General features: G+C 42.8%; 1 protein-coding gene across 6 annotated transcripts in view; it reads right to left on the reverse strand.

The window, feature by feature from the left end:
* Positions 1 to 25,397, reverse strand: part of KCTD1 (potassium channel tetramerization domain containing 1) — a 106,839-nt gene that overhangs the window by 26,116 nt on the left and 55,326 nt on the right. For all 6 annotated transcript variants that reach the window (XM_074576881.1, XM_074576883.1, XM_074576880.1 and 3 more), the window contains one exon: positions 11,292 to 11,470. In XM_074576881.1, the coding sequence (XP_074432982.1) occupies positions 11,292 to 11,470 (179 nt within the window). The remainder of the gene's footprint in view (positions 1 to 11,291; positions 11,471 to 25,397) is intronic.

Here is a 25,397-nt window from a genome sequence, read left to right on the forward strand (position 1 = left end):
TAAACTAGAATTTAATAGCAAAAGTGAATAAACATTTTTCTAAAACTCTGAAATTATACTGCTAGTAAACTAGAATTTAATAGCAAAAGTGAATAAACAATAGCTTTTGAGGCTGGAGAAATTACCATCATGGTGTTATCTAATCTCTCCCCAGAAGTCAAGAATTATGACTAAAGCCTTCCAACATAGATATAGCCTGAAATTCTATGTCAGAAGTATGTCCAATTGCATTTGGCAACCCTTAGTCAAGAGAGAGGCTGACTATAATTGGATGAATATTTGAAGTGCTTCATTATTCATGTAGGAAGGCTAGGTAAAAAGTGTTTTGTAGTCCCAAGACACTGGAGGGTGTGCGTTATTGGGTAATCACCAATTAGGAATGTTGACAGCGCTCTGCCTTTAGGATCACCCTGGCCAACAAAGCACCTGGGTGTATGTTGTTGTGCAAATGCACACACCCACTGCCTACTACTCAGTTTATTTAAGCAAACCTTTCACCAAAGGAAATGGAGGACACCCCAAAGGATGCGAGTTTGACAACTCAGTTGTGTTCTAAAATACTTCTTCATTCTTCCCTTTGCCCTCCAAAAATACTTTTTTTTTTTTTGATAGCACTTCTTCATAGTTGATACTACTGATTTTTTAAAACAAATCTGATTTCTTCTCTGTTTTATTGCACATGATCTACCAAAGAGCAACACCCTTATTATTTGCAGTAAGGAAATGCTGACAGCAAAAGATCAGCTCCCAGCCACATAATCTGGTAAAAAACATCACCATGCCAGTAAGTAAATACTGCAAACAGAACAACAGAAATTAAAGATCTTCCTTTTACACTAGTCTAAGAAAAACACACAAACATATACTAACATACAGGCGTGCAAAAGATTTAAAAAATTTTGGTGTTTAGGAGCTAACAGTTCTGATACACTTGCTCACAACCAGAAATTCAGCACTCAATTCAGTTTATGATAGCACAGTCCCACCCTTTCAAAACCTCCCAAAACAAGACTAGAACGCACTGACGGTACAAACACTGATTGTTCTTTCTTTCCTTATTTTCTCTATCATTCTAATGCAGAAAATCTGAAAGACAGCTTGTGTTTGGATCGAAAGCAAAGCAATTATTGTACGAGAAGCCCAACAGGACTTTCATACCCACAAAAGAAACATTCAAAACTTTTCCTGAACGAATTGCTTTTTTTCAAAGATGTAAAATATGAAATCAATTTGTTATCAGGGCGAACACATTAGTTTTTCTGCAGCTCTCATTTTCTGGCTTGTATCATATTTAGCCTGTCCTGTGGCACTGAGAGTACTGCAGCGTCTTCTCTGAAATCCCCCGAATGCCACCTCACCCTCTCCCCCACCATGTATCACCGAGCCGATGATGTTTTGATGAAGCATCGCACGCGGGAGCCCTCGAGATAATGGATTCAATGGGACACACTTAAAAGATCATTTTTCTCTTCCGTATTGACTGCTTGTGCCGCTCTAAGACAGGAAGGGCTTTCATTTTTTATGTAAGCTGTAAGACCCCGAGGGCCCTCTAAACTGTTTAAAGAGGGATCAATTTTCAGATGGTTAGAAGGGGCCCGGCAGACCTTCCCGCTTTGGAACGCCTTCCCCTCGGATCGCCGACAAGTTGGGGCAAACCTAAAACCAGCTCCCAGCGGAGCCGCTGTCTGGCAGGGCAGCGCTTCCTACTGTTTAGGATTTGTGGTTAGCATTCGCGCAGAACTGTAATTTATAGTACGCATGCAGGGAACAAAATAAAGGGGGAGGAAGGAAAAAAAAAAAAAGGTTTCGCAGAAGCAAAGTAATCACTACTGCCGATTGGAGATAAACAGCAAGAGAGCTGCTACGCAAAGCAGTCCTTGGCACTGGTGTAGCGGCAGGAAACCATTTCCCCGTGACAAGGGTTTAATACACTGACATTGCTGCAATTACATCCAGGCAACCTAACAAAACAAATTCATTGTATGGGAGAAAATATTTCCAATTCAACATTGCAACATTTATTTTTTAATTACAGCACAAAGAAGACTTTTGGGGTGTGGAAGGACGTAATCCATCATTTGCTCTGAAGTGACACACTTATGGCAAATGCCGTGCATTATAACTTTCTATGCCACAATAAGTAACTACAAGCAATTTCTTAGGCAAGGAATGCAAAGGGCTTGGGTGTGGGCCTGGGAGATGCTGCTTATCCCTCCATCTCCCTCCTCCCCTGTCAGCGGGAGCCGAAGGCAAGCCACATGCTGCTGCACTGGGGACTTCAGTGACGCCTGTTCCACGCATGTGTCACGCAGCCCGTGACAGATCTCTACCTGCAACGCACCTCCTATGGAAGGAGTTTTTACCATTCAAAGACGGCCTGCACGAGAACGCAAACACAATTTTTAATTAAGCGGAATGGGATTTTGAAAGGTCTCTTAAAGAACAATTATGTCTACCATTTGACTGACAGGCATGTCACATTTTAACATGAAAACCCCACTGGGGTTTAAGAGATAGAATTAATCTTTATCTTTATAACTTGATGAACTACTGAGCTATACCCCATTGCATTTAATACTGCTATGCTCAACCACCTCATCTTATGAAAAGGAAAAAAAAAAAACAACCTATAATCTTTCTATTACTTTCCCTTTCTATACTTTCCCCTTTCACCTTTTTAATCCTTCACAAGCAGAAAGTTAATGCTCTCCTTCACCGAGTGCCTGTTCTGCAAAATGCAGCGGTGTGTAGAAATATAAAAGATAGGTCTTCAGTAATTAGCTTGGGTACCAGACGCAGCACAGCTGAGTTAGCTGGAAGCAGGATAAACGAGTCCAGGTGGAGCACGGCGCTATATTGCTTTGAGCATCTGAGCTGGCCCAAGTGTCTACACGCAGGGCCCTGCACTGCAGGAGGACTGGGTGGGAAGGTGACAGTGAGACCACTGCTTTCCTAAAGGCACACCCCTACAAAGTATGCCACAAGAAGTAGCTGCAAGCTCAGCTTAAAAACCTTCAAACTGTCACAGGAGTCCTTGGTTGTCTAAAGCAGGCAGAAAGTGCTTAGAAAATTGTCCAAATGAGGTGGAGACAGAACTGTGCTGGAAGAGTCCTCCAGATGCGAGCTAATGTTACATCACAGCTGGAAATACTTTATTCGATTACCAGTTCAAAGACTCAATGTAAGAGATCAATATCAACAAGTCTCAGAGCATCCTTTCAATTGATGTCACTAACAATGAAAGCATCATCTGAGATATCTACAAAATATGCCGGCTGCTTAACTACTCAAAGGAAGCTCACCACTAACAGGAGCCAGAAAACCAAGGATGTGCGGGGAGAAAGGGACAAGAAGCAAGCAAAGTGCCTTAATCTGGTCAGGTAAAGATCACTTGTGACCTTTGTGAGCTCTGACTCCTTCCAACAGAGATAGATAGAAAAGTGCAGATAAAAAAAGATGTGAAAACAAAGCAATGAGGGAATTCAGATGACTGAAGTAGGATCGATGCTCAGAGCAGAATGGGGACAGAAAAAAAAGAAGGTACTGAAGGGCAGGAGTCAAAAAGTAGCAACATCCCGAGAGCAGCAGACTAAGGGGAAAGAAAGATTGAAAACAAATGACAAAGGAGGAATAACACTTGCCAGATTACAGTTGTCTGGTTATGACATGACCACATTTGAATAAACAGCAAACCAGTTAAGTTAGAGGACACGTCCACATAACAGGAACTGGTGACGTTCCCCTGGCCAGCACAGCATTTATGTGTTATTTGCATTAAAACGACTGCAGATAACCATTGGGTCCTAAACAGTTTTCACCATTTCCTGTGCAACTTTTACAAACACATTCCCAAATGGCAAACAGACTTGTATACGTGAAACCCAGCCAGAAGGTTGATCATTACCAGAAAGAAGTAAGCCAGAAATTGGAATCTTTATCCTAAAGCTCCAAACACACTCAAGAGGTGGCCAGGTATTGATAGTAAAACTGGAAGCCAAATATTTACTTCTGCAATTACATACATACTAGATGCCAATTTGCTTAGAAACTACATTGCAATTTATGGAAGACCAATGAAGTACAAACTGTTTATGTGGGAGCAGGATGAGAACCCAATGCTAACACACAGAGGTTCCTGAGTGCAAGGACTGAGCACAGCAAAAGGCAAAACAAACCACTGAACCTGAGGACCACGGCTCAAACCTGGACCCTACGAGAAGTGACCAGTAAGCAGAATACTTCAGTGCCACCTCAGTTTCTCAGGGGCTTTTCCTTGTCAGACCAGCAAGACCCATAGACTCAGCACTCCTTTTTTTTCTCCCTCCGAGTACTTTCATGGTCAGTTAGCATGAGAAATACTGCTTGGGTGCCTTCAGCCTGGTTTATGAAGCCACACTACTGGGTAGAAAAGTGCAAACACTACAACAACAAACTGTTTCTCACTAACAAGTTTTCATCCACGGAGCCAAGATCAAGCAGCCTTTGCAATTAAAGGATTTCTCAGAGCACAGACACTTCAACTGGTAATTGACAGCCTCCCCTCTCCCTGGACTTAACAGGTTGATCCAACCCATATAACCTCAAATAAGCCTACTGGAAAAGGGATCTAAGAGCCATACTGACAATGCGGATATGGATTTTCTTCTTTCCTCTCAAGAAAAACGTCTGTTACTTCAGAGGACTACTAGCCTCAGAAATACGGAGCTGAAACCTTTAGCTTTGTAACACTCCTGAATGCAGAAATTTATTCCCCTGAATATCTCCGTCCCCACTGTCGTAGCCATGCAGCCATAGTTAAGCACGACGTGAATCCCCGTGACAGCAAGTCTGCACATCTACTTTCTCTGGGTCTGTGTATGTGCAAAGAGTACCCTAACAACCCCACTATCTTGATTTCACTGTCATTTCACACACTTGAGAGCAAAAGCATTGAACAAGCAGAGAACACTGCTTTTTATCCTCCAAATAAATAATATACAAAACCACTTCTACTGACACTTAGAACAGGAAGACATCAACTCCATGGCCCCTTTCAGTGATGACTCACCACCAGCTACTGACCACACGATGTGAGAACCTGCTAATCCGATCGTGCTATTTCTTTCACCTAGTCACCAGCCACAAGCAACAGCAACAACTTGCTGACCTCGCACGTCAGACATCTTACAGGACTAAGATTCAGAAAACATTCACTTCTACTGAGGCGACAGTGATGGCTGACCTGTGGTGATCATTAATTGAGGCAAAATTAGGTCAATATATACCCTAAATTCAATAGACATACCTAGAGATACAATTAATCTTGGTTCAGCCGGGACCAGAAAATACCCCTCTGAGCTCTTTATTGACAGAAGTGTGTTACAAAAGATTTCTCTTTACAACATCAGTTGTGTAAATTCTCTGAATTTCTTGAAATAGGCATAAAGTATACTATGATTCACAGTTCTGTTTCTATTTTTCACCCAAGTTTCTGTATGTGGTTACACCAACCAAAACAACTGTACTGCCTAACTGTTTTGAGTCTGGTCCTCGTGATTCAGCATTTCATTTTTTACTAATACATGTTACTGATGATACCAACATCATCAACTGTTCTTATCTCAGTTACTGGCATCTATAAATATTTATGCTTAGAGATAGTAATCTTTTACACTTTCAATCATCATCCCAAAGCACTTTACAAATTGCTTTTTTGTTCACCTTGGTAGGAAGCAACGAAAACTCAAAGTTAAATCAGTTATCTCGGGTTACAGAGCGGGTCAGTGAGAGTGTCAATGTATTTCCCTATCCCAAGCCCTCTCTTTCCCTTGCCACATGACCACGCAGCAATCAAATGATGAAATATAGAAGGTGAATAACTAGATGAGCAAGCCAGGATAGGTAACGAAGATTAAACTGAGCCTCTGCCAACTTCTTCCTGCCTATTCCCCCCTGCCAGGAATGTTACAAAATATTAAAAATCTGCAACCTGGACCATTCACGCTAACACAGCAGCCTGAGCTAGCGTATAGCAATATTGAAAACTCTCAAGGAAGCTTGCTCTTTACAACTTGCAACACGACGTTTGTTCTCAAAAAGTGCAAGCCTACTATAGTCTAGCTACTGGAGCGTCACAGTGATTTAAGAGCTACCGCCTCATCAGGCTTTTATGTTGCTCCTCTAGAAAGATGACCAAATACCTGCACAGATAGAGATGTGCCTTTCAGGAAGATGAATCCAAATAAGGAGAGTGGAAATAAAGACGTAGTAACACCCACTCTGACAGTATATTCTTAAAAAAATAAATAAATTCCCAAACGCTCATTAGTTAGAAAACTTTGGATTGATTTCTTTAAGCCATTAGCATCACTTACAGCAGTTTCAGAAGTACTATCCAAGGTGAGTAGGAAACATGTGGCGGGTCTGCTCTCGTGGAGGTGTTACACAGGGAGATCTACGCAAAGTGCAGAACATCCCCCCACCACAACAGATCTCCTACCAAACCAGAAGTCTCCAGCATGGTGTTGCAACCCGCAGGAGCCTGAATTAAGGGCCATGTTGGTGTCTTATTTTGGAACTGGGGACAGTCTACAGACAACAAACTGCCAAAGCCCCGAAACAGGTAAACAGTGCTAACCTGCCTAATTCATAGCATGTCTTTGGAGGTCCACCTACATAACCTATGAAGGGTAAGTCTTGCTCACAAACTGTCAAAAAAGGACGAGGATAGTTTGGGCATTCTCCTAACTAATTCTGTGCTCTGATGCAAAAGAAACCCTTACCAACAACAACAAAAAAAAATGCCAGTGTCCTAACTGGATCCAAGTGTGTGAAATTTAATTTCCCTGAAGGCTGAGAGTGAAGATTGGGTAAGAAAACTGGGACGTGAATGGATTGGTACATATGAAAACCTGAAACAGCCCTGGGCAGAAATTTGGAAGTATTGTGAAATACCGTATAAGAAGAATCCATCTTCATATGCAGGGAGTAACTCAAGATGGTAGATGTAGCAACACAAACAGATACCCTGAAAGGTTCTACAAAGAAATATATACAAGTTTTTTAATGAAATCTTCCTATTCTGTTCTGGGAATACAGGATGTGGCAATCCAGTGCCATGGTGTTATGCAAATATTTGTACCAGATGACTTGGACAGAACTAATTAAAAGACCAGATGCTTTGAACCTATGAGATAGACAACACTGCTGATATTGCTGATATCTGAGATACCAGACAGCTGATGCTCATATGATCAAAGTTAAATGTCTTCCCATTTAGTTCTGATAGTCAGCTGAGGTTGTCTTAGCCAGCGCACAATAACTTTTGGTAGATACCATGCAGACAGCATTAAGGCTGAGAGACGTAGGAATGTTGACTCCAAGCAAAGGGTTTGATCCTACTGCAAGATGATAATGCACTGAAAGAAGAAGAGTAGGCTGCTTGGGTTCAAATATCAGAACTAACAGGCCTGCGCTTCCTCTACTCATAATAATAAATCCTAAAACCTCAACCCATTTTCCTTGGACTCTCTGGTGACCACAGGGAACAATGGGACAGCATGCACGTGCCTCGGCTCTCAGGGGAAAAAGGCTCCTTTAGCAGACCCTCATCTTGTATCCAACTTCCCTGGAATAAAAAATTGGAGTTTTTTTTCTGGGCTGTGGAAAGCAGACCTATTTTTTTTTTTTTTAAATCTTCGCTTGCAAAACCAAAATAAAAAAAATAATTAGCACACCCAAATCTTTAACAGATAACTTTGTGTTGCCAAATATTATCCTGCAGATCTGGTAACTTCAAGTAACCCAAAAGTTGTTGAGAAGAGGAGGGCATGATCTAGTTCGAAACAGAAGAAACTCCAAAACCGTAAGACTCCTCACAGAATAGAAACAGTTTGGTCCATTCACATGGATATATGAATAACCATCAGTCGACAACTCAAAAACAGGAGCGATGATCTGTATATGGGTGAATACATCAAGGTCTACAGTCTTGGTGGAGAGAGCTGCACAAAAGGACACCTGCCCCCTCCTCAGGCATTTAAAGAAGATTACTATTTCTTTCAGCAGACTGACCTTACATTAGGTCTTCTTGGTAGAGATACTGATTCAAATTGCCTCTTCTTGAAGCCTAAGTCTGGCAAACTGTATTATTCAGGTGCATGAGATCATGTCTGAGGCATGGTCTCGCTGGCTTGGGAGAACCTGAAGCCTGTTGATAAGATAGAAGAGTCATCTGGGATCTTCCTTGTGAAAACAGTAGGTTCTCCCTGGTCTGGAATATAACTGGGCTCCTTTGAATTCTATGCTGCTGGCTTTTTAAATGAATTTTGTGGGTTTTTTTAGCATTATTTTAGCTTCAGAATTTAAAATTCTAGGATTACTCAATTCAAACCATCTGTTAGATAAGTTGCCTGTCTGTTGGATTGCTCCACTGTATCAATCTTTGGCCAAAACACTGATAGGCTTTGATTCCTTGGGTTCTTCAATCACAAGAGCATTTGATAGAAGCCCTCAATGGCCTTTCCATAGCAAGGGGCCGGAACCCAGCATCAGCGGCAAGATACTTTTAGAGTCTCACCTGGGTTTCTTTGGAGGAATGAATGGGTAACTGTTGGTAGGCGTTTTACATATCACGTCACAAACCATTTTCAGGGATCTAACAAAAAAATATGGAGAATGAGCCCTGCAAGCTACAAGTCTTTACCTGATATCATTTAAGAAACCCTTTTTAAAGTACTCTTTCCAATTCCTACTCTACTGTCCAAGAAGGAGAACTAGAAAGGCACAAGATGAGATGCTACTGAATCTAAAAGAAGGAAAAATACACTTGCTCCAAAGCAGAGACTGCTCTATCAGGATAGGTCTCCTTCACACCAGCAAGTCACAGTGACTGGTTTGGATATCACCCTTTCAATCTCTCAAAGAAAGATGACTCTGGTACCTGGCCCACAGATGAAAGGTTCATTTTAGGCTTCTGGCCCTTAGACTACATGTAATACGAGTCAGAAGCCTAATGACTTTCATGTCTCAACCTGTTAGATGCTGGAGCCTGCAACCTATGCCTTGACTCATCCCTGGAGCAGTGCTCTTTCAGGCAAGATAATCAAGACCTTATTTTTCATACACAATACTTCATATGACAGTAAGCCTCAGGAGGCTTCAACTGGCCCAAAGATATCTATGAGACCCTGCTTTGGTTTTGGTCTCATTCACACATGTGATATTGGTAGAAAAAGAGAACATACAAGCAATGCTGGTCAAAACCTTGGATTAACTAACACTAACAAAGTTAGACTGTAGATATAGACTGACTGGGTCAGTCTCCATTGCACAATTTGTATTAAGGTCCAAATATTACCGGATAATTTGTACCCAGCACTGACCCTATATATAAATATAGATACATATACACACACACCCCCCTCCATTGGAAAAAAAAAACGTTAAGGTAAATCTCACAGACAAAACCCAAACAACTATACTGTGATAGCCAGTTTATTGCTTCATGCCATTGTCTTGACATCCAAACGAGTTTAGTAATTGCTCTTTTGAAGCTGCTAATGTTAAAAAAAAAAATAAAAAATCAAGTTCTGGAAGTGGCTGGGAATTCCAGGTTCTAACAGCTACGCTGGAAATATTCAACTCATCAAGGGGTTCAAAAGACACTTACTGTCAGAACTGAAACACAAACGCATGTCAGAATTACTTGAAACAGAATGACTATAACTCAGAGTTTGGGTTTTCTTTAAATTATGTTTGAAGAGCTTTAAAATGTTTAATTTATTAAACTGGCTTTGATACTACAGTCATAGCTTCCACTTTCAAGTGCTACAATGGCTCAATTGAACACAGAATACATTAAGCCTAAATTCCACTGCCACCATACACACTTATGAAAGACATTTTAGTGTTTCTTCACTTAAAGTAATATGCTGTCCCTGTGAATTTGACATTCTGCACACACAACAGTTTCAGACACCATCACTACTCCAGCTACTGAAAAAACCCTAAGTAATCCCAGCTCCTATAAGCTGAACACAAGCAGGTCCCTAAACAAAGTTCCCCAAAACGATAGATTTGGTTTTCGAAGAACAGTTTGAGTTTTTCCAGACATTGCTTCAATCTCTCCTGGCAGGCCTGCGCTTTGGCATGGCTCCTATTACTTCCCTCTGCCTGGCTTTCCTTGAGGAGGCTGTCATAAGAAACGCCATGTGCCCAGCTGTTTCTCTTTCATACGCCTTTATTTACTGTTCTCTTCCTCTAGCACTGTCAGCTCTTAGTGTTACAAGCACTACGCCTGTCCCACCTAAAACTATCTAGGCAACGCTGCCGGGGCAGTAGTACCAGTGAAACCCACGCTTAGAACAAAATCACGTATCAGGAAGAGTGCCTTGTACCCTTCAGTAAGGCAACTCAGAGTTGTGGGATCGAGAAACTCAAAACCTCCCCCCACAAATGCTGGAAAGACCGCGAAGGTAACACTGCCTTCCCTCTAGAGCAGGACCAGGCAGTGAAGGGCAAGGTATAGACCAATACTGTGAACACAATCAACATCTGCTGACTGATAAACCAACTCTTAGAATAACAATATCCCTACCTTCACCACCATGTAGTATCCACGCATGCTGCGTTCAGTGCACTGTTGTTTCCTTAAAGCTGCACTCTTATTTCATCTGCTCTACATACACCACTTGCTCATGCATGCAATTTTCTAACTGCTTAAGACCAGTAAGCTACCACAGTCATAAATGTTTCATTTAGAAGGTACATGAGAGAGAGTTAAGAGTCTAATTATTTGAAAAGCCCTAAGATTCTATAAAAAGTATTCAGTTAATGCTGTCCTATATTTTGTTACATACAACCTTACTTTTACCTCAAGTGACACATCCAAGACTACACCTTGATACTACGGGAGAGAGGTTACCGGTCCAAAAGAAACAAAACAAATATCTTAACACCCCCACCTTTGGACTTAAATGCAGTATCGCTACAGTTTTTCAATGTAATAAACCACAGAATGGGTGCCCTGGCATAAACCCAGAATTCTAGGAGGTAGAAAGTAAGTGCTCTTTACCATTGACTTGGTTCTAGTACATACACGTAGGGATTTGCAGGAGTGCCATTTGTCTGAAACATAGTGGAGCAGGGAAAAGAAAAATCAGTCTCTCACCTCCTTCGAACACAGAAACCTAATTTAATTTTGAAACAAAAGAAACTAAACTTATCATTCTAAGACAGCCCCAGGACGTCCAAGCATGAAATGGAAGAAAAGGAGTTGCCAAAGACATGCAGAACAAGCTTTTTAAAGTTACCTGGAATCGGGGTATTTTGTAAGCGTGGCCAAGCTGCTGGTGTACATGTGCCCACCCACATCAATGTGAACTGGTGCGTTGGATTTTGTGAGCTGTGCTGGAGTGGGGATGCCTTGATTGTTCAATGGAGATGCAGGGGATCTAGTGATCAGAGGTCTTGACATATTGGGACGACTGTCCTGTGAAGAGATAGACCTGGGTTAATGATTTCCTTAAAAACCTCACAAAAACCCACAGTCTCCAGTCAATAGCACTGTCTCAATAATCTCAGCTGTTGATTTTCTTCTCATTAAAGCACAGACAAATATTCGGCAGTTTTTAAAATCAATCCAGCTCTAGGAGTCTTAACTGGCTACGTTTTAAGTGGGGGAAAATGCAGTGATAAAACCCACAAAGTAGGAATCATGTTCAATAAAACAAGTTCTTCCTGAATACTGCTCGTGACAGACAACCCATACCAAAAATAAAAAAAAAAGCTCATTCTCGTATTTAAGAGCTGATGATAAAGGCTCTGAAAGAAAGAGCTGCAGACAGAAAGAGAAAGAACAATTACAATTTTCCTTAATGAAGGTGACCCCAGGTAGACTTTCTGTTCCTTCCCGAGCCCTCCGTCAGTGCCGTACAGTCAGAACAGAAATACAAACCCTCAACTCCTCCATCCTGCACACTCTTCTCTCGAACTCCCAATTCACATAGCACGGAAACAGAAGCAGAAACACCTGGACTAGTCAACTGCTCATGGACTGCAGACCACTGGACATCGACAGCCTTTGAGAGAGACATTTTCCATTTAAAAATTAGATGTATGGCGACAGATGCCCCCGCCTGCCCCGCACAGGCTGCAGGTCTGAGCCACTTTTCCCCCAAGGCAGGTGAGCTCCCGGAGCCGAGCGGGAGCCGATGCTTTGCTGATGAAACCAACTTTTAGTCACAAAGGAAGAGCCGGAACGCCAGCAAAGAGCAGCCCCAGCCTGCGCATGGGGCGGGTGGGGCTGGGCAGGGCGATGTATTGGAGCCAGTAAGGCAGGCTGCATTCAAAAGCCAGGGATTAAAATAGAAACGCATTCGAGAGCAGTTGGTTTGGAGACAACCCCGCTTCGCTTGCGACTGAAGGAAAGCTCCATACGGGGCGGCATCTCGCAGGGATGCCTTGGGAACGAAAAAGCCCTTGCAAATGACTAGGTTTTACATTTAAAAGGTAAGCAAAGCAGCGAGAAGCCAGGTACACTTCATCACAAAACTCTCTTTGTTCTTTCAACACGTCTTTCAGTCCTTCAAGGTAATGGATTCCTTGTAAACATCTCTGCAAACCTCGCAGAAGCGAAGCGCAGCCAGGAGAGTGAGTTACGGGTTACTTGGACTAGCAAAGTCCTTTGCCGCCGAAAACACCATTTCTCATGGCTGTTAAAAAGATTCAAACCATAAAGGCAACATTAGCCAGGTAAATGTCTAACTGAAATGATTTACAGGCCAGTGTTGCACAATAAATCCAAGTTATATGTAACAAAAGGCATCTATAAACCACAAGGTACTTAACTAATTTTCTTTCATACACAAAAGCAAGCTTAGGTCAAATACTGATAAAAACGAAGGGGACGAAGAAAAATACCTAGTCTGGATTTTGGGGGGCGGGGAGGGAGGGTTGGGTTTTCTTCGTTTTCTTTTTAAGCAGAAGTTAATATAAATCTGCAGAAATACCACACTTAATCACTACAATTGCCTGAGGAGGTGCCCGCAGCACAATGAAGACAAGTCCAGACAAAATAAGGTACACACGCTATGCAAAACTAATGTCTGCTATAAATGCTATGTGGTACAACCACCACCCAAGATGCTACTGATCTGCAGTATGATATTTAGTAAAATAACGAAGAAAAAATTAAAAACAACGACTGGAACAGCGAAAGTAAGAAGGCAAGGAGCAATACAAACCAGGGGGAAAAAAAGCACGTGTTGGACGATTAGCAGGAGGAAAGCAGCGGGTGTGAGGAAGGGAACACATTTCAGTGCTTAAAAGCAGACAAACAGTTTGGAAAAAAAATAATTAAATAAAATCATCAACAAAGGCTGAGACTCAAACGAAAAAACAATTTCTGGAACTTGTATGAGACAGACACCACCACCTCCCTTAGCAGGATCCTCTCTGGCAGAAAAACACAGCCCTGTTGCAATTTAGCACACTGCAGCACCACCGAGCCTGTAATAGTTTTTCAACTGGACACATTCTCCTGTATCCCCTGCCTGGGGCTGCTCGGGAGAAAATGAACAGATTTGCAGGGTTAATATTGTAGTTAGGCTGGGACCTCATTCAGCGTAGCTGCGATAGCGCCGGCTGCATGAAACGGTAGAAGAATGTGTAGTATAAACATCACTGCCAGGATGGGAGATGGGTTGAAGGACTGTGGGCATTTTACAAGGAAAAAAAAAAAAACAAACCCAAACAAACCACACCCAAAAAGCCCAAAACGGTAAGAAAAGGGAACCAGTTTCCAAAAACAAAACCAAGCTGCCGTTTACAGAGTTTACCTACTAAAACTCCCAAGAAATAAAACCACTTCCAACTCCATGATTTATAATAAAACCTCACACTGTCTTATTTCATCCTCCTCCTTCTCAACATTCCCCCTTCAAGTTACCTGCATTTATTGTGCCTCAAAGAAACGACACCCATCTGCTCAAAGTTTAGATATTAAATACAATAATGCTAGCCTTGCTCCAACCGTAGCTCACAAAGCACATTTCCCTGGATAAAACCAGTTCACTGTTTTGGAGACCACTTTGAAATTGGGCAACGGTATTTCTCCTGCCGTTGCCCCAGAGAAATTAAAGCAGAAACAGGATTCAGAGAACCGGGTGTTTAAAAACCAGTTTCTTTTATGTGGCACTACCCACTAGCGCAGCCACAGCACAGATGATCACCATCCAGTGGGTACAGCATTAAGACCACCGACATTTGTTTAACAGATCAAAGTTAAATCACTGCGTTAGTTAAATCACTGTATTTGTTCAGCTATGGACAGGATAACACAGAGGCAAACAGTCTCTCTGAAGAGATACACGGCTTGCTTGCCTTGGATTATTGCAAACATGGAAGTGAATGAGCTTAGTTTAACTACGAGAGTGGTTAGAACAAGGCACGGCTGGTAAAATAAGCTTCTACTACCTAAACTGATTACAAATGTAATTCCTAGGAAACAACTACTGGAGAAAAGAAGGGAACCATAGAAACCAAACTCAATGAGATCCAGCAAGCTAGCTAGAACAGCTGATGACAAAAAGGATCAAAAAGTTCTTCGGAAGCCTTCCTTGGTGTGCTTGGTGTCAGGCAGGTGAGACCTGCACCCAGGAAGGGTTTCTAGCTCAGCCATGGCTGTTCCCACACGGGAGATGACAGAGGTTGTCATCTGCCTTGGGAACCGCATGAACTTTATTCATGAATGGGACACAAAGCACAGCTAGAGCCTCTGCAGGCTGGATGAGCAGCAGCCTTTGCTGATCTGTCAACTGTCCATTTTTGGCTTCGTACCTTTCCCTCTCAGTTATCTGACTGTTTACCCTACAAAAAATTAAGGACAGGAAATCAGTGCTTCCTCTGGACTAAAATATTTGAAATACCCTGTAAAACATTTATCAATATTAGTACTCAAAGATATTTTTTTCCCCCCAACAACTTTTCAAAATAATGACTTCTGATTTTAAATCAGAATTAATTTATTACTGAAACTATGTACTCAAAAGTGCTAAGATCTATGTGCTAGTCAGGTTAAAGACATTAAGGTCTTAGAAAACTTTTCAGTTTTGGTTCATCACACAAAACTACTACTCTACCAGAGCAAACTCTAAACATTTTGAGGCTTCTCCACTTTCTTGCTGATATTTGAAAGAGTCTTTCAACAAGCAGTTGGTACGCCCAAGTCTTTTGAGTATATCTGAACCTGCTTCTCATTTTCTGCCCTAGGCAAGCCTTCCTGTAGGCTCAACAGGAGCTGCAAAAGCAGCCCTGCCTGAACTCCTCCTGCCTGAGATTTCCAAAAATCCTTGGGATTTAGAAGTCTTTCTACCAGAGGGGGTTGAGGATCATGGAGGAGAGCTTTCAGATCTCTCCTCCTCCCTGCCTTTTTCCTTCTATATCACCTTCTCCCTGGCTCCATTCAAGAATATTGTTAAAGAATAAGCCTTTACATCTGTGTTCAAAAAACACAGTAGCTGTAGGGCTGAGACGCACACCCATGCAACTAGTCTACCAAAGAACAACACAGGAACTATGTCGACCTTCTGGTAGCAAGTGGAAGAAATAAGAGTTATCTGAAGAAAATCAGTTATTACAACATGCTGCTAAGTGTACAAAAATCAAAGAGACAGGAGGCTTCCTCCTCCCCCCAAAATATTTGCTCAAGTTAGACTGCCATGATTAGCAGTGGTTTCAGAAGTGTTATTTACACTCTGTGGTCTTGAGTAAAGTCATTCCAGTTCCCTTCTTAAGACAGAAACCTTTACAAAAACTATACCACCACAAGACAACCCAAGCTCACTTACCGGAGGACCAACATTCAAGTACAAACCATCTACTTGACTCACAGGACTGTGGGGATCATTTTAGGTTGCAAGTCAAGGCATTGCTGGCTAAGGCTATTATAGCCAATACATTCCCTGTGAGCCAGCCCAGCTGCAGGAGGAGTGTATATTGGCTACTCAATATACTGTAGCTCTAGCCTTTGTATCAAATTCTAAAGTTATTGGAGGCTCCCTGTCACAGCCCAAGCAATTATCACTCCTGAGAAACTCAAAGCTACATATTTCAAACTCTCTTGGATTTTCTGGGGGGAGGTGAGGACAAGCTTGTCTTATCTAGTCTAGACGTTAGAAACAATAATCATGCAGTAGTTTATTCCAAAGCATCAAATCTGTCTGTATTCAGTATCTTTTTCTCCACAACAGCAAGCCACAAGAGAGGTCTTTCTCCTCACAAAAGCCTGGTGCCCAGGAACATCTGGCAACAGCAGTCAGCACACCAATATCACCCATCTCCAGCAGAAAAGTCTCCTCTGAACACACGCACTGTATGGAGAACAAACCAAATCAGTGAACAAACTTTGGAAGCTGGAGACATAAATCCCTTTTCCTTCAGAACAAAGCAGAAATCACTCAAGTGTCATGGACAGCTGTGCGCCCGGCTCTGAAATAAAAAACAGGCCAATGCTTGGGGGTGCTCATGGGATGTGGGAAACCCTAGTTTGACTCTCTCATCATAACGAGGAACAGTAGAACCACTTTCGGATTCAGCTCCCGCACAAGTGCCCCCATTTGGAGGATGTACTTTTTCAAAACAAACATTTCATTAAAGATTAAAAAAAAAATCATGATCATGTCTCACCACAACACTTAAACAAATACCCCCCACTTTTTTTCAATTCAGCAAAAACAGTCGCCACAACAAAGAGGCTGGAGAAAGTATTTAATCAACATAAACAGTATCAGTACAGTACAAACGGCACTTCTGGAAGGTGTAGCAAGCAAAGATAGAGAGCTACGTGTTCAGGAAGCCCACGTGCTCGCCTTGCTGGAAGTGGAAAGCCCCATCCTGGGCACCTCTGTGGGCTGGGGATGTCCTCACACCGAAGTCGCTGGCTATGGCTGTGGTACGCTGCATCCACAGATGACACTGGGTTGTGCTGACCCCTCAAAAGCCCTGAAAGGTGGTCAAAGATGACCACGTGCACAGTGCAGAGCGTGCAAGCTGGATTTGGGTCTCTTAAGGTGTGTGCGCCGTTGTGGTGCCTCCTCTTCACCTTCACTCTGAAGAGCCCATAAGCACAAAGTTGCCCAGATCTTTGGCAAAAACTCTTTACACGTGAGCACATCCATGCCCTTTCTTCTGCTTCTTCACCCCGACACTGATGGCCAGTAGCTCTCTGAGGAGATAGTTGGGCTGCACTGGTGCCACTGGGTCTGCAAAACAAAGAAATAGTACATCGTTTTCCCCAACGAAAATATGCCAATTGCACTGTCATGTTTTGCCTTTCATCAGTATAATCCAAGTGCTCTTTCCCTTGCAGCTGCGAGCTTTAGGATTGCTGACTCTGAACATTACGAATTATGTTTATAAAGCAAAACTCTAAAACAATTGTGTTTGAGTGCTGTGTGAGAAACAGGCCCAAAACACTATCAGCTGCAATTTAGTGCCACGGTAAGCAGAGATACCAGGTCCTCTGAGACTCAGCGGTAGTACCAGAATTATTATTTTAGACCTCTGAAGGAAAAGTCTCATTTTAAATCCTGAATGTCTGTCAACATGTGACAGAGGGTCAAAATTATCCCATGAAAGACAGTAAAACACAGTGGAGAGCTTGAGAAGCTGGGAAGGTTTTCTTGAGCTGCTGAAGCACCCAAATGAAGCAGAAGACCTACTACTATACCAAGCAGCTGCTCGCTCCTCCCACCACCACTGCCATGTTTGCAGTGCTCAGTATTATTTGCAGAAATACACGCAGCAACGCATTTTAGAAAGGTGGGTGCCGCAGGGCTGCCTGAGAGGAGGGACAGAGATACCCAGAGGGGTCCATCGTAGCCACAGTTTTAGGTATAGGCCATCATGAAACAAAGCCTTGGATTAAACCTTTTCCTGATTTTCCAGATTTTCAAACCGTGTTGGGCTATCTTCTGTATCCTGCAATAGCCCAAATACAGATCAAGCCTACAAAGGCAACGATGGACCTCTCGTTACACCACAGTGGCTATAGCAGCGGTGACTGAAGCACTTACCTGACAGGACAATTTTAACTGCTACATCCTCTTTGTCCCAGAGGCACTGGCCCCAGGGTGGAGCACCAAATCTGGCCCCTCGAGATGGAGGTCCCTTGCTCCACATCCCACACGCTGGCTGCTCACAGCCTCCTCCTCCTCGAGATGCTGGCGCTGCTGAGCACGTACACCTGCTCAGTGCTGCGAGCGCTGGAGAGATTGTGGGAGCATTCCCTTGGTAGAACGAGCCTTGCTGGGATTTCATCAGAGCTGATCAGGACCTAGAATAAATGCCAGAGGTGCAGAGAACCAAATGCAAGGCCAGGGGCTGAGGGAAGTGAGGTATTTGTGCTGGATGGAGAGAGCTGCCTACCTGGAGAGGCAGGACAGATAAAAATGCCCTTGGACAAGAACTTGAAGACACTTTGAGAATCTCAGCGCCCAGTAGCCGAGTCTGCAGCACACAGCTAACTTCAGCAGAACAGCTCTAACCAACCCTCCATCAGAAACTGGACACAGAGTTTAAGAAAAATCTCTAACTACAGAAAAAAGATTTAGGGATAAGGGCAGGAGTCAAATAAGGATCTGTGCTTATACCAGTATGGCGAGGCCAAAATCCGGAAAAGGTCAAGTTTACAGAGACAGGATTTATCTTCTCAAGCACTTATAAACTTCTCTGAAGATTCCCCTAAGCCTTGAAACTGCAGACAAAAGTTTAATACCGCCCTCCAGATATTCCACGAATTTGTACTCTTTATGGAAGATTAACCCCTTGCTTGTTTGGGTAAGCAGCGCTGAGGCCAGCCCAAATGTTTTCATTTATTACATTCAGGGCCTGCAACTAAAGCTCCATTCTTCTGCATTGCCTACCCATTTCTTGCCGTGCACACCCTCTACACTTTGGTCAAGCAAGCGGTAAACGTGGCTGACACAGGACTTGACCTAAGCCCATGAACACAAGCAGGATCTTTGGCATATATCCAACCCATTGCAAAAATCCACATTGCAAAAAAAAAAAAAGTCCAGCCCAGATTGACTACCCCAGAAACCCCACATATCCACTAGCCACTTTGACTTTCATAATGGAAGTAGACAACTTCTACGGTCTTCCGACACGCTGCTGATTCAATTCTGTCTCAGTAAAAGCGGCCATTTAATTTACAAGCAAAACCGGATTTGAAAGCTGCTCTCAATTACCGCACAGCACACCACTGCCCACCCGACACTGTATAATCACGGGGTGTTTACCCCAGGATGCAGCGGGCAAAAACACCCCCTAACCATGCTGGAAGAGGCAGTGTTTAGACGCAGGAGAACATCGGCCCAAAGGTCAAGAGACCTGTGCCGCTTCTAACGGCGTCCTGCGATAGGGGTTGGACTGGATACCTGGCATTCGCTTGCTTCACCAGGAGCTCGTCTGTTCTGAACTGGCTTCTACTCTAACTAGCAATAAAATTGATTTAGGAGTGACCCAGAGGAAGTGTAATTGCCCAGCCTGAGCCTTCGCTAACTAGACATGCCCTGCTCAAAATATTTCACGGGGTGGCAAAGTAAGGCACCCCAGTGACCTTCACTCAGCCTTCTTTATTCTCACAGGCAAAAGCGGGGTCCCGCCAGATACCGCAGAAACTATTACAAGCCAGTAAGTGCCAAAAGATCCCTCAGTCTCAGTGGAAAAAGGCTCAGTCATCCTAGACACTTTAAAAAAAAAAAAAAAAAGAAATGCTATTAAAAAGATGAACAGTCCCTGGGAAAGAGGCTGCCAGGTCTGAAGAGCCTTTAGCAGCCCGGCAGCTCTGCCCACAACGCTATACCAAAGACAAAAGTCTTTGCATCTGCTACCCCGAGGACAGTTTCATTTACTTTCCTTTAAACCTGGAAAATAGGTCGCTTTTCTTCTCTTACCTCTATCAAACCTCAGGTAGCAGAGACAACGTAAATTTACCTGTACCTCATAGGAAAGCAAGCGCGCAAAAGCAGTTTCACCTTTCGGCAAAGGACAGAGACAACAGGGCAGTTCTCCTCTGTACAAGGCTCCATTCATTCTGGCGAGCAGCAGCATCGATCCAAACGCCTTGGACCACTTCATCCCTGCTGCAGGAGGTGTGGCCTGCCAGCACCTTTGCAGATATCATACCTATGTACTCTGGGGCACCATCCAGAGTCCATACCTCTGCCCTGAGAGAGAGTGCCAGCTCTCCCCACTTGCTGGGAACAGCCCAGCACAGGGCAGCCAACAGCTCCTGCTGGCTCCATGAGGGACAGAGGATCTCCCAGCTCATCTCCTGCACCAGTGAAGACAACCAGTGAAGACAGGCGTGCAACAGCCACCTCCGCCCCATGTACATGAGGTTCACGCCAGGAACGGACATGGAAAGGGGCAGAGGAGCTCTGGACACTGGAATCCATCTTCTAACTGTTCCCAGGTGGACATCTTGTAGGTTGAGATATATTAATAATGTATATTTTGTCAGACTTCTCACTCAAGTGTTGTTGCCTTTTATCCACTTCTAGCAGGCACTCTCTGAATATTTTGTAAGAGTCTTTACATAAGAAAAGGACAAGAAAAAAAAAAAAACAAACAAAAAACAACACTCCCTCCTGGGTTTAAAGGAAAGGACTTCTGCTTGCCAGAACCATGCTGGTACATTTGAATGCAAAGTTAAACAAATCCTTAAAGATGGTGTCAAAATTTGAGTGGGAAAGAAACCAAGTGCTTACATTCTTCTCGGACTGAGTTTGCAATTTGTCCGATAATCTTCTGGTGAGAAGCAACACCAAAACACAAGCATTGCTAAAATCTGTCTGTTTTGTTTGCGAGTTAAGATCCTATCAGTAGTACATGAATAAAGATTAACATCTTGAATTGCAGTCATATCTGAAGATTTTAAAGACCCATAAAAATGCAGACTTCAGTGGGATAACTGGGAGATCGTCATGAACTGTCAGAATTTGAGAAATGACGTTTTCTTCTTTAAATTTGACTCTCAAACTGAACAAAAACAAGCCCGCACTGCCTTATTTGAAGTTAATTTACACTCCAGTTTGAATAGCACCTGCCCTTGGGTATGTTCCAGAAGAACGTCTACCTTTCCACAAAGGGAGGCTAACACCCATTGTAAAACTTCCAGAGGCACATTAGATGTCTGTTCCCCCCCCAGCAATTTCACCCTTAGAAGTAGAAGGAACGCTGCCAGTTACAGCCTGTGCTGAGGAAACATGAGTTATAATTTTACCCTGGGAAAATTGCTGAACTGGGAGCTTCTGGTGTGGCATAGGTCTTGCCTTCGCAATCCAATGGTTCTTTTGATTCAGAGAGGCTTTGAAAGGGTGGTGATGAAAAACATAGCCTCTCCCTTTGAATCAGCCAGCCGCCTGCTTTCCTTAGCACTTTTTAAATTTGGTTTGTTAATTTGCCTAGGAGCAGAAAGAGATAATACTGACCCATCTAGAGAAGATGCGTTTTTGGACATATCTACAGAATATTACCTACTTCAGACTGAACACAAACAACAAAAAAACCACCTTTGGACTATCTGAAGAATTTCATATCTGGAATCACCTCCCCAGACTTAAGAAAAAAACACAAAAACGCCTCTATTAGCTCCTCCTGCCATACAAAGAGGAAAAAGGAAAGGGACAAATTATAAGGATCCAATAAAACCGTGTCTTTGAAACACTGTAACACACAAGAGCTCCAAGCACTCTCCAGATGTTTCTTGCAGCAACCAATAAAAAAAAAATATTCTCAGATGGAATTGTAATTTTGAAGACATTGCGTCCACTTAGTAATTACGAGACTAGACAATAAAACAGATAGCTAGCTTCATCTATAACCTAACCGCAGAAAAAAAAAAAAGGCACAAAAGGGCTTTAAAGCCATACATTCATAATTCTCTAATTTATGATGAAGATGTAAAACAGAACTGCAATTTTGACAGTTACAGTTCAGGCTGGCAGAGAATTAGAAATACAGTGTGAAATTGTAATCTTAAATTATACATCCCTCACTCTAGCATTGATGCAACGCACGGGGAAAAAGGACCACCTTTTAGAAGCCCTGTTGTCATTGCTGGGTTTTTCTCCTCTCTCCCATCCACCTCCCCTCCCAGGTGGTCTCCGAAGCTGAACTTTGCAAAGCAATGACCCTATCCTCTCAAAAATGATGATCTACTGAAACCCCACCAAAAGGGAGAGAGACTGCCAAGAGGGAGGACAGCGCGAGGAAAGGATAAAAGCTGAACTTACTGAAGCGACAGGCTTTTTGGAAGTCCTTGTTAAGACAGACTGCAAGAGGGAGCGTTTACCCAGCTCTACCACGATCCCATGCATTTCCAGGGCTGGCTGGGACTTTTTCCCTCTCCTCCTGTAACTCCCATTAAAATTATCAGCCTACAGATTTCATAACAAGCAGGAGAATGAGAAAGTCCGAACACTATCGTGAGAGAAATCATATTATCATTAACTATTTCAAAATGCACATGGGTTACCTAACACCTCAGGACAGGCGGCACAACACCACACAGCTGCTGTCGGTGTGGGGACAGGAAACAGCCTCCTGCTAAAAAATACGTGTATGAGGCAACATGCAATGACGGGGGGCCTCCCCAGGGCTCCCAAATCGGGCTACGCACACGGCGTACGCAACCTGAACCAAAAACTATCAGCGACCCAGATACTTCCCTACCCCCACCCCATACTAAAATCGGACCATCTTTGCATTTTAAGTCCCTCAGAAGAGTAGGTATGCTTTTCGGTGGCTGGCAGGAAGGGGCTCAAGGTCTAAATTAAGCTAAATAAAGGTTAAATCCAAAAGACTCCTTCAGTGTAGTAGCGCATGAAGGTTTTTAGTTCATTTTACCTCTTTTCTGGTGTTTGAGGTTTTCTTAGATGCTAAGAAAGCATTTAAGGACAAAGGGAGAAAAGGAATGGTAGGCATATGACCGTGGGGTCAAGTGGCAATTTCCTTTGGTTAGTGCGAAGGGCAGGATTTGAGGAAAGGAGAACACAGGACTCTGCTCTGGAAGGCAAGAAGAGTGCTTGGCAAGATGACAACCATATGGCATAGGAACAAAGCATATTTGAGATCTGGTTCATTTGATTCCATTATGTGTAAAAGATACGTTAGGATCCAAGGCTAAGAAATTTTTATTATTATTGTTTTCAGACCTGTAGGGATTTCTTCAAGTAGTCATTGTAGCTCCGATGATACAAACATCCATTTGGCAGCTAATATTAGACCACAAGGGTAGGTGAAACCCGAATCTATATAACCACGTGCTATATGCTAACAGAAGCTGCCACTGCCAACCTCATGAAGTAGCAATCCACTATCCAGGTTTAGACAGTATGACTTCTGCTAACTAGATCAGAAAACTCTTAGTTTTATATTCAAAGGCTATTACCTGACCTGACACCACAACAGACCATGCACATGACCTTAGAATAGTGGATGAAACCTTATACAATGCACATTTCTTTAGATGGCATGGCCTGCTTCTAAGTTTGTGCTTCTTGTGCTAACTTTGTGCTTCTCTGGTCATTACTAACACGCAAAGCATCTGCGCTTGGACAACAAAAGGACCTGCAAATGTTTAAAGAAGCAGAAAAGATTACACCTGTCAATCAACAAGAAATGCCTATCTCACTTTCTCTAGCTATTGGCTTCTGTTGCCTCCACTGTACAACACATTTCAATAAAACTGAAAAGCAAGAAATAAAGACACAGTAACATAAACTGATAGTACGTATAGCTGTGTTATGACACAGAAGCCAACACCAGAGAAGCAGCACATCATTAGAGGATTCTGAGGGAGAGCTCGAAATTAAAAAGTCAACAGGCAGCTTCATCAATAACAGCTAAACAAAACGAACAGTTATTTTATTTTTAAAACATACAGAAGTTAAGTGAGACAATTGAGGACACACTATCAATTGCCACAGCTGGACCAGCCACCACAGGGTAAGCATTTAGGTATGAAATTTTTCTTTCAGTAGGCTGTTCTGTAACAAGGCTCTTGGAGAAGCTGGCCCTTGCCAAGAGGCTCAGCTCGGCTAATTTAACTACTGATGAGGTAGTAAGCTTTATGTGAAATTATCCTCATTCAAAATACTACTTGAAGAAGTCTTTTGTTGGGATGGGGGGAAGACATCATCTAACTAGTTAGAGAAAACAAACCCACTAAATATCTTGAGTGGTAATAACCAGTAAGATCATGCCAATAAGGCGAAACATCCTCTATAGGTCCAAGATGACAACTCTGAAATACACCTAACTTCTGCAATAGAGGGAAAAAAAAACTTTAAAAAAGGATCAAGACTATAAGATCTGGAAGTACGTTAAAAAACCCCAAACAAATAAACAACAAAAAAGATCTTTAAAAGAGCAGTTTGAGCGTCAAATATGGGAGAAGGTGTCAGGTAGAGACAACCACCAACTATGATGAAACAATAATTTTAAAAAAACACGTGCAAAAACCCCACTACATTCCAACAGAGGCCTGAAAAGTGGAAGAAACTATCACAAGAGGAGGACTTGACAGGTAAAGGGACAGTCGCACACAGTGACACATCTGGAGTCTTTAAAAGGCCAACTCTAGAAAAAGTCTGGGAGATAACGTCTGCAAAGGATTTTATCTGGAACCAGGGAAGTTTGAGGGAAACATCAGGAAGGCCTTAGAGCTTATGTCTTAATTGATGCTTGTCTCCTGCCCAGAGGAGCAGCGCAGGAAACCATCAGCTCCCTCCCCAGCATGGAAGGGGAGGAAAGCAGAGAGGCTGAAGCACCACCATTCCAGCACGAAGCAAGGAAAGGAGGCAACAGAGACACAAAGCATGTGTAGAGAGTGGGGAAACCAAAGCATCCCCCATTGGAACAAAGCCCTGCAAGAAAAAGAAAAGGGCAGGACAAAGAAGGAGGTGGCATTTAATCAGTAAGAGTGTGGAGAAGAGTGGTGAAATTAAAAAAAAAAAAACAAACCAAAACCCACAAAAACATTTGACAAGCTTTGGTCTCCCCTCTGGAACAAGTACTCGAACAGCTTGCCTTCGGAACAGATGAATTGTAATGTCAGAAAGAAAAGAGCATTTGAAACAAAGCAGGAAAGGTTTTAGGGGTCTTGTGGTGATCATTTGGTAGAGGATAGCAGAAATTATCTTCAGCAACAATTCCTAAATTATGGATTTGTCTCATGGCAGCCATTTTCCATCCCATTACAGACACACTCGACTGAGCACTAGATTTTTGCTGAACACCACCCTGAAGAAGGGGATTAGTTTGGGGAGAGGTTTTTCTGGGGCGGGAGAGGGGGTGGAGTGGAAGGATGCATGGTGAGATTCTTTTGTTTTTCAGCAAAAACACTAAAT

The sequence above is a fragment of the Larus michahellis genome, chromosome 2 (assembly GCF_964199755.1).
Source record: "Larus michahellis chromosome 2, bLarMic1.1, whole genome shotgun sequence".
NCBI classification, from domain to species: Eukaryota; Metazoa; Chordata; class Aves; order Charadriiformes; family Laridae; genus Larus; species Larus michahellis.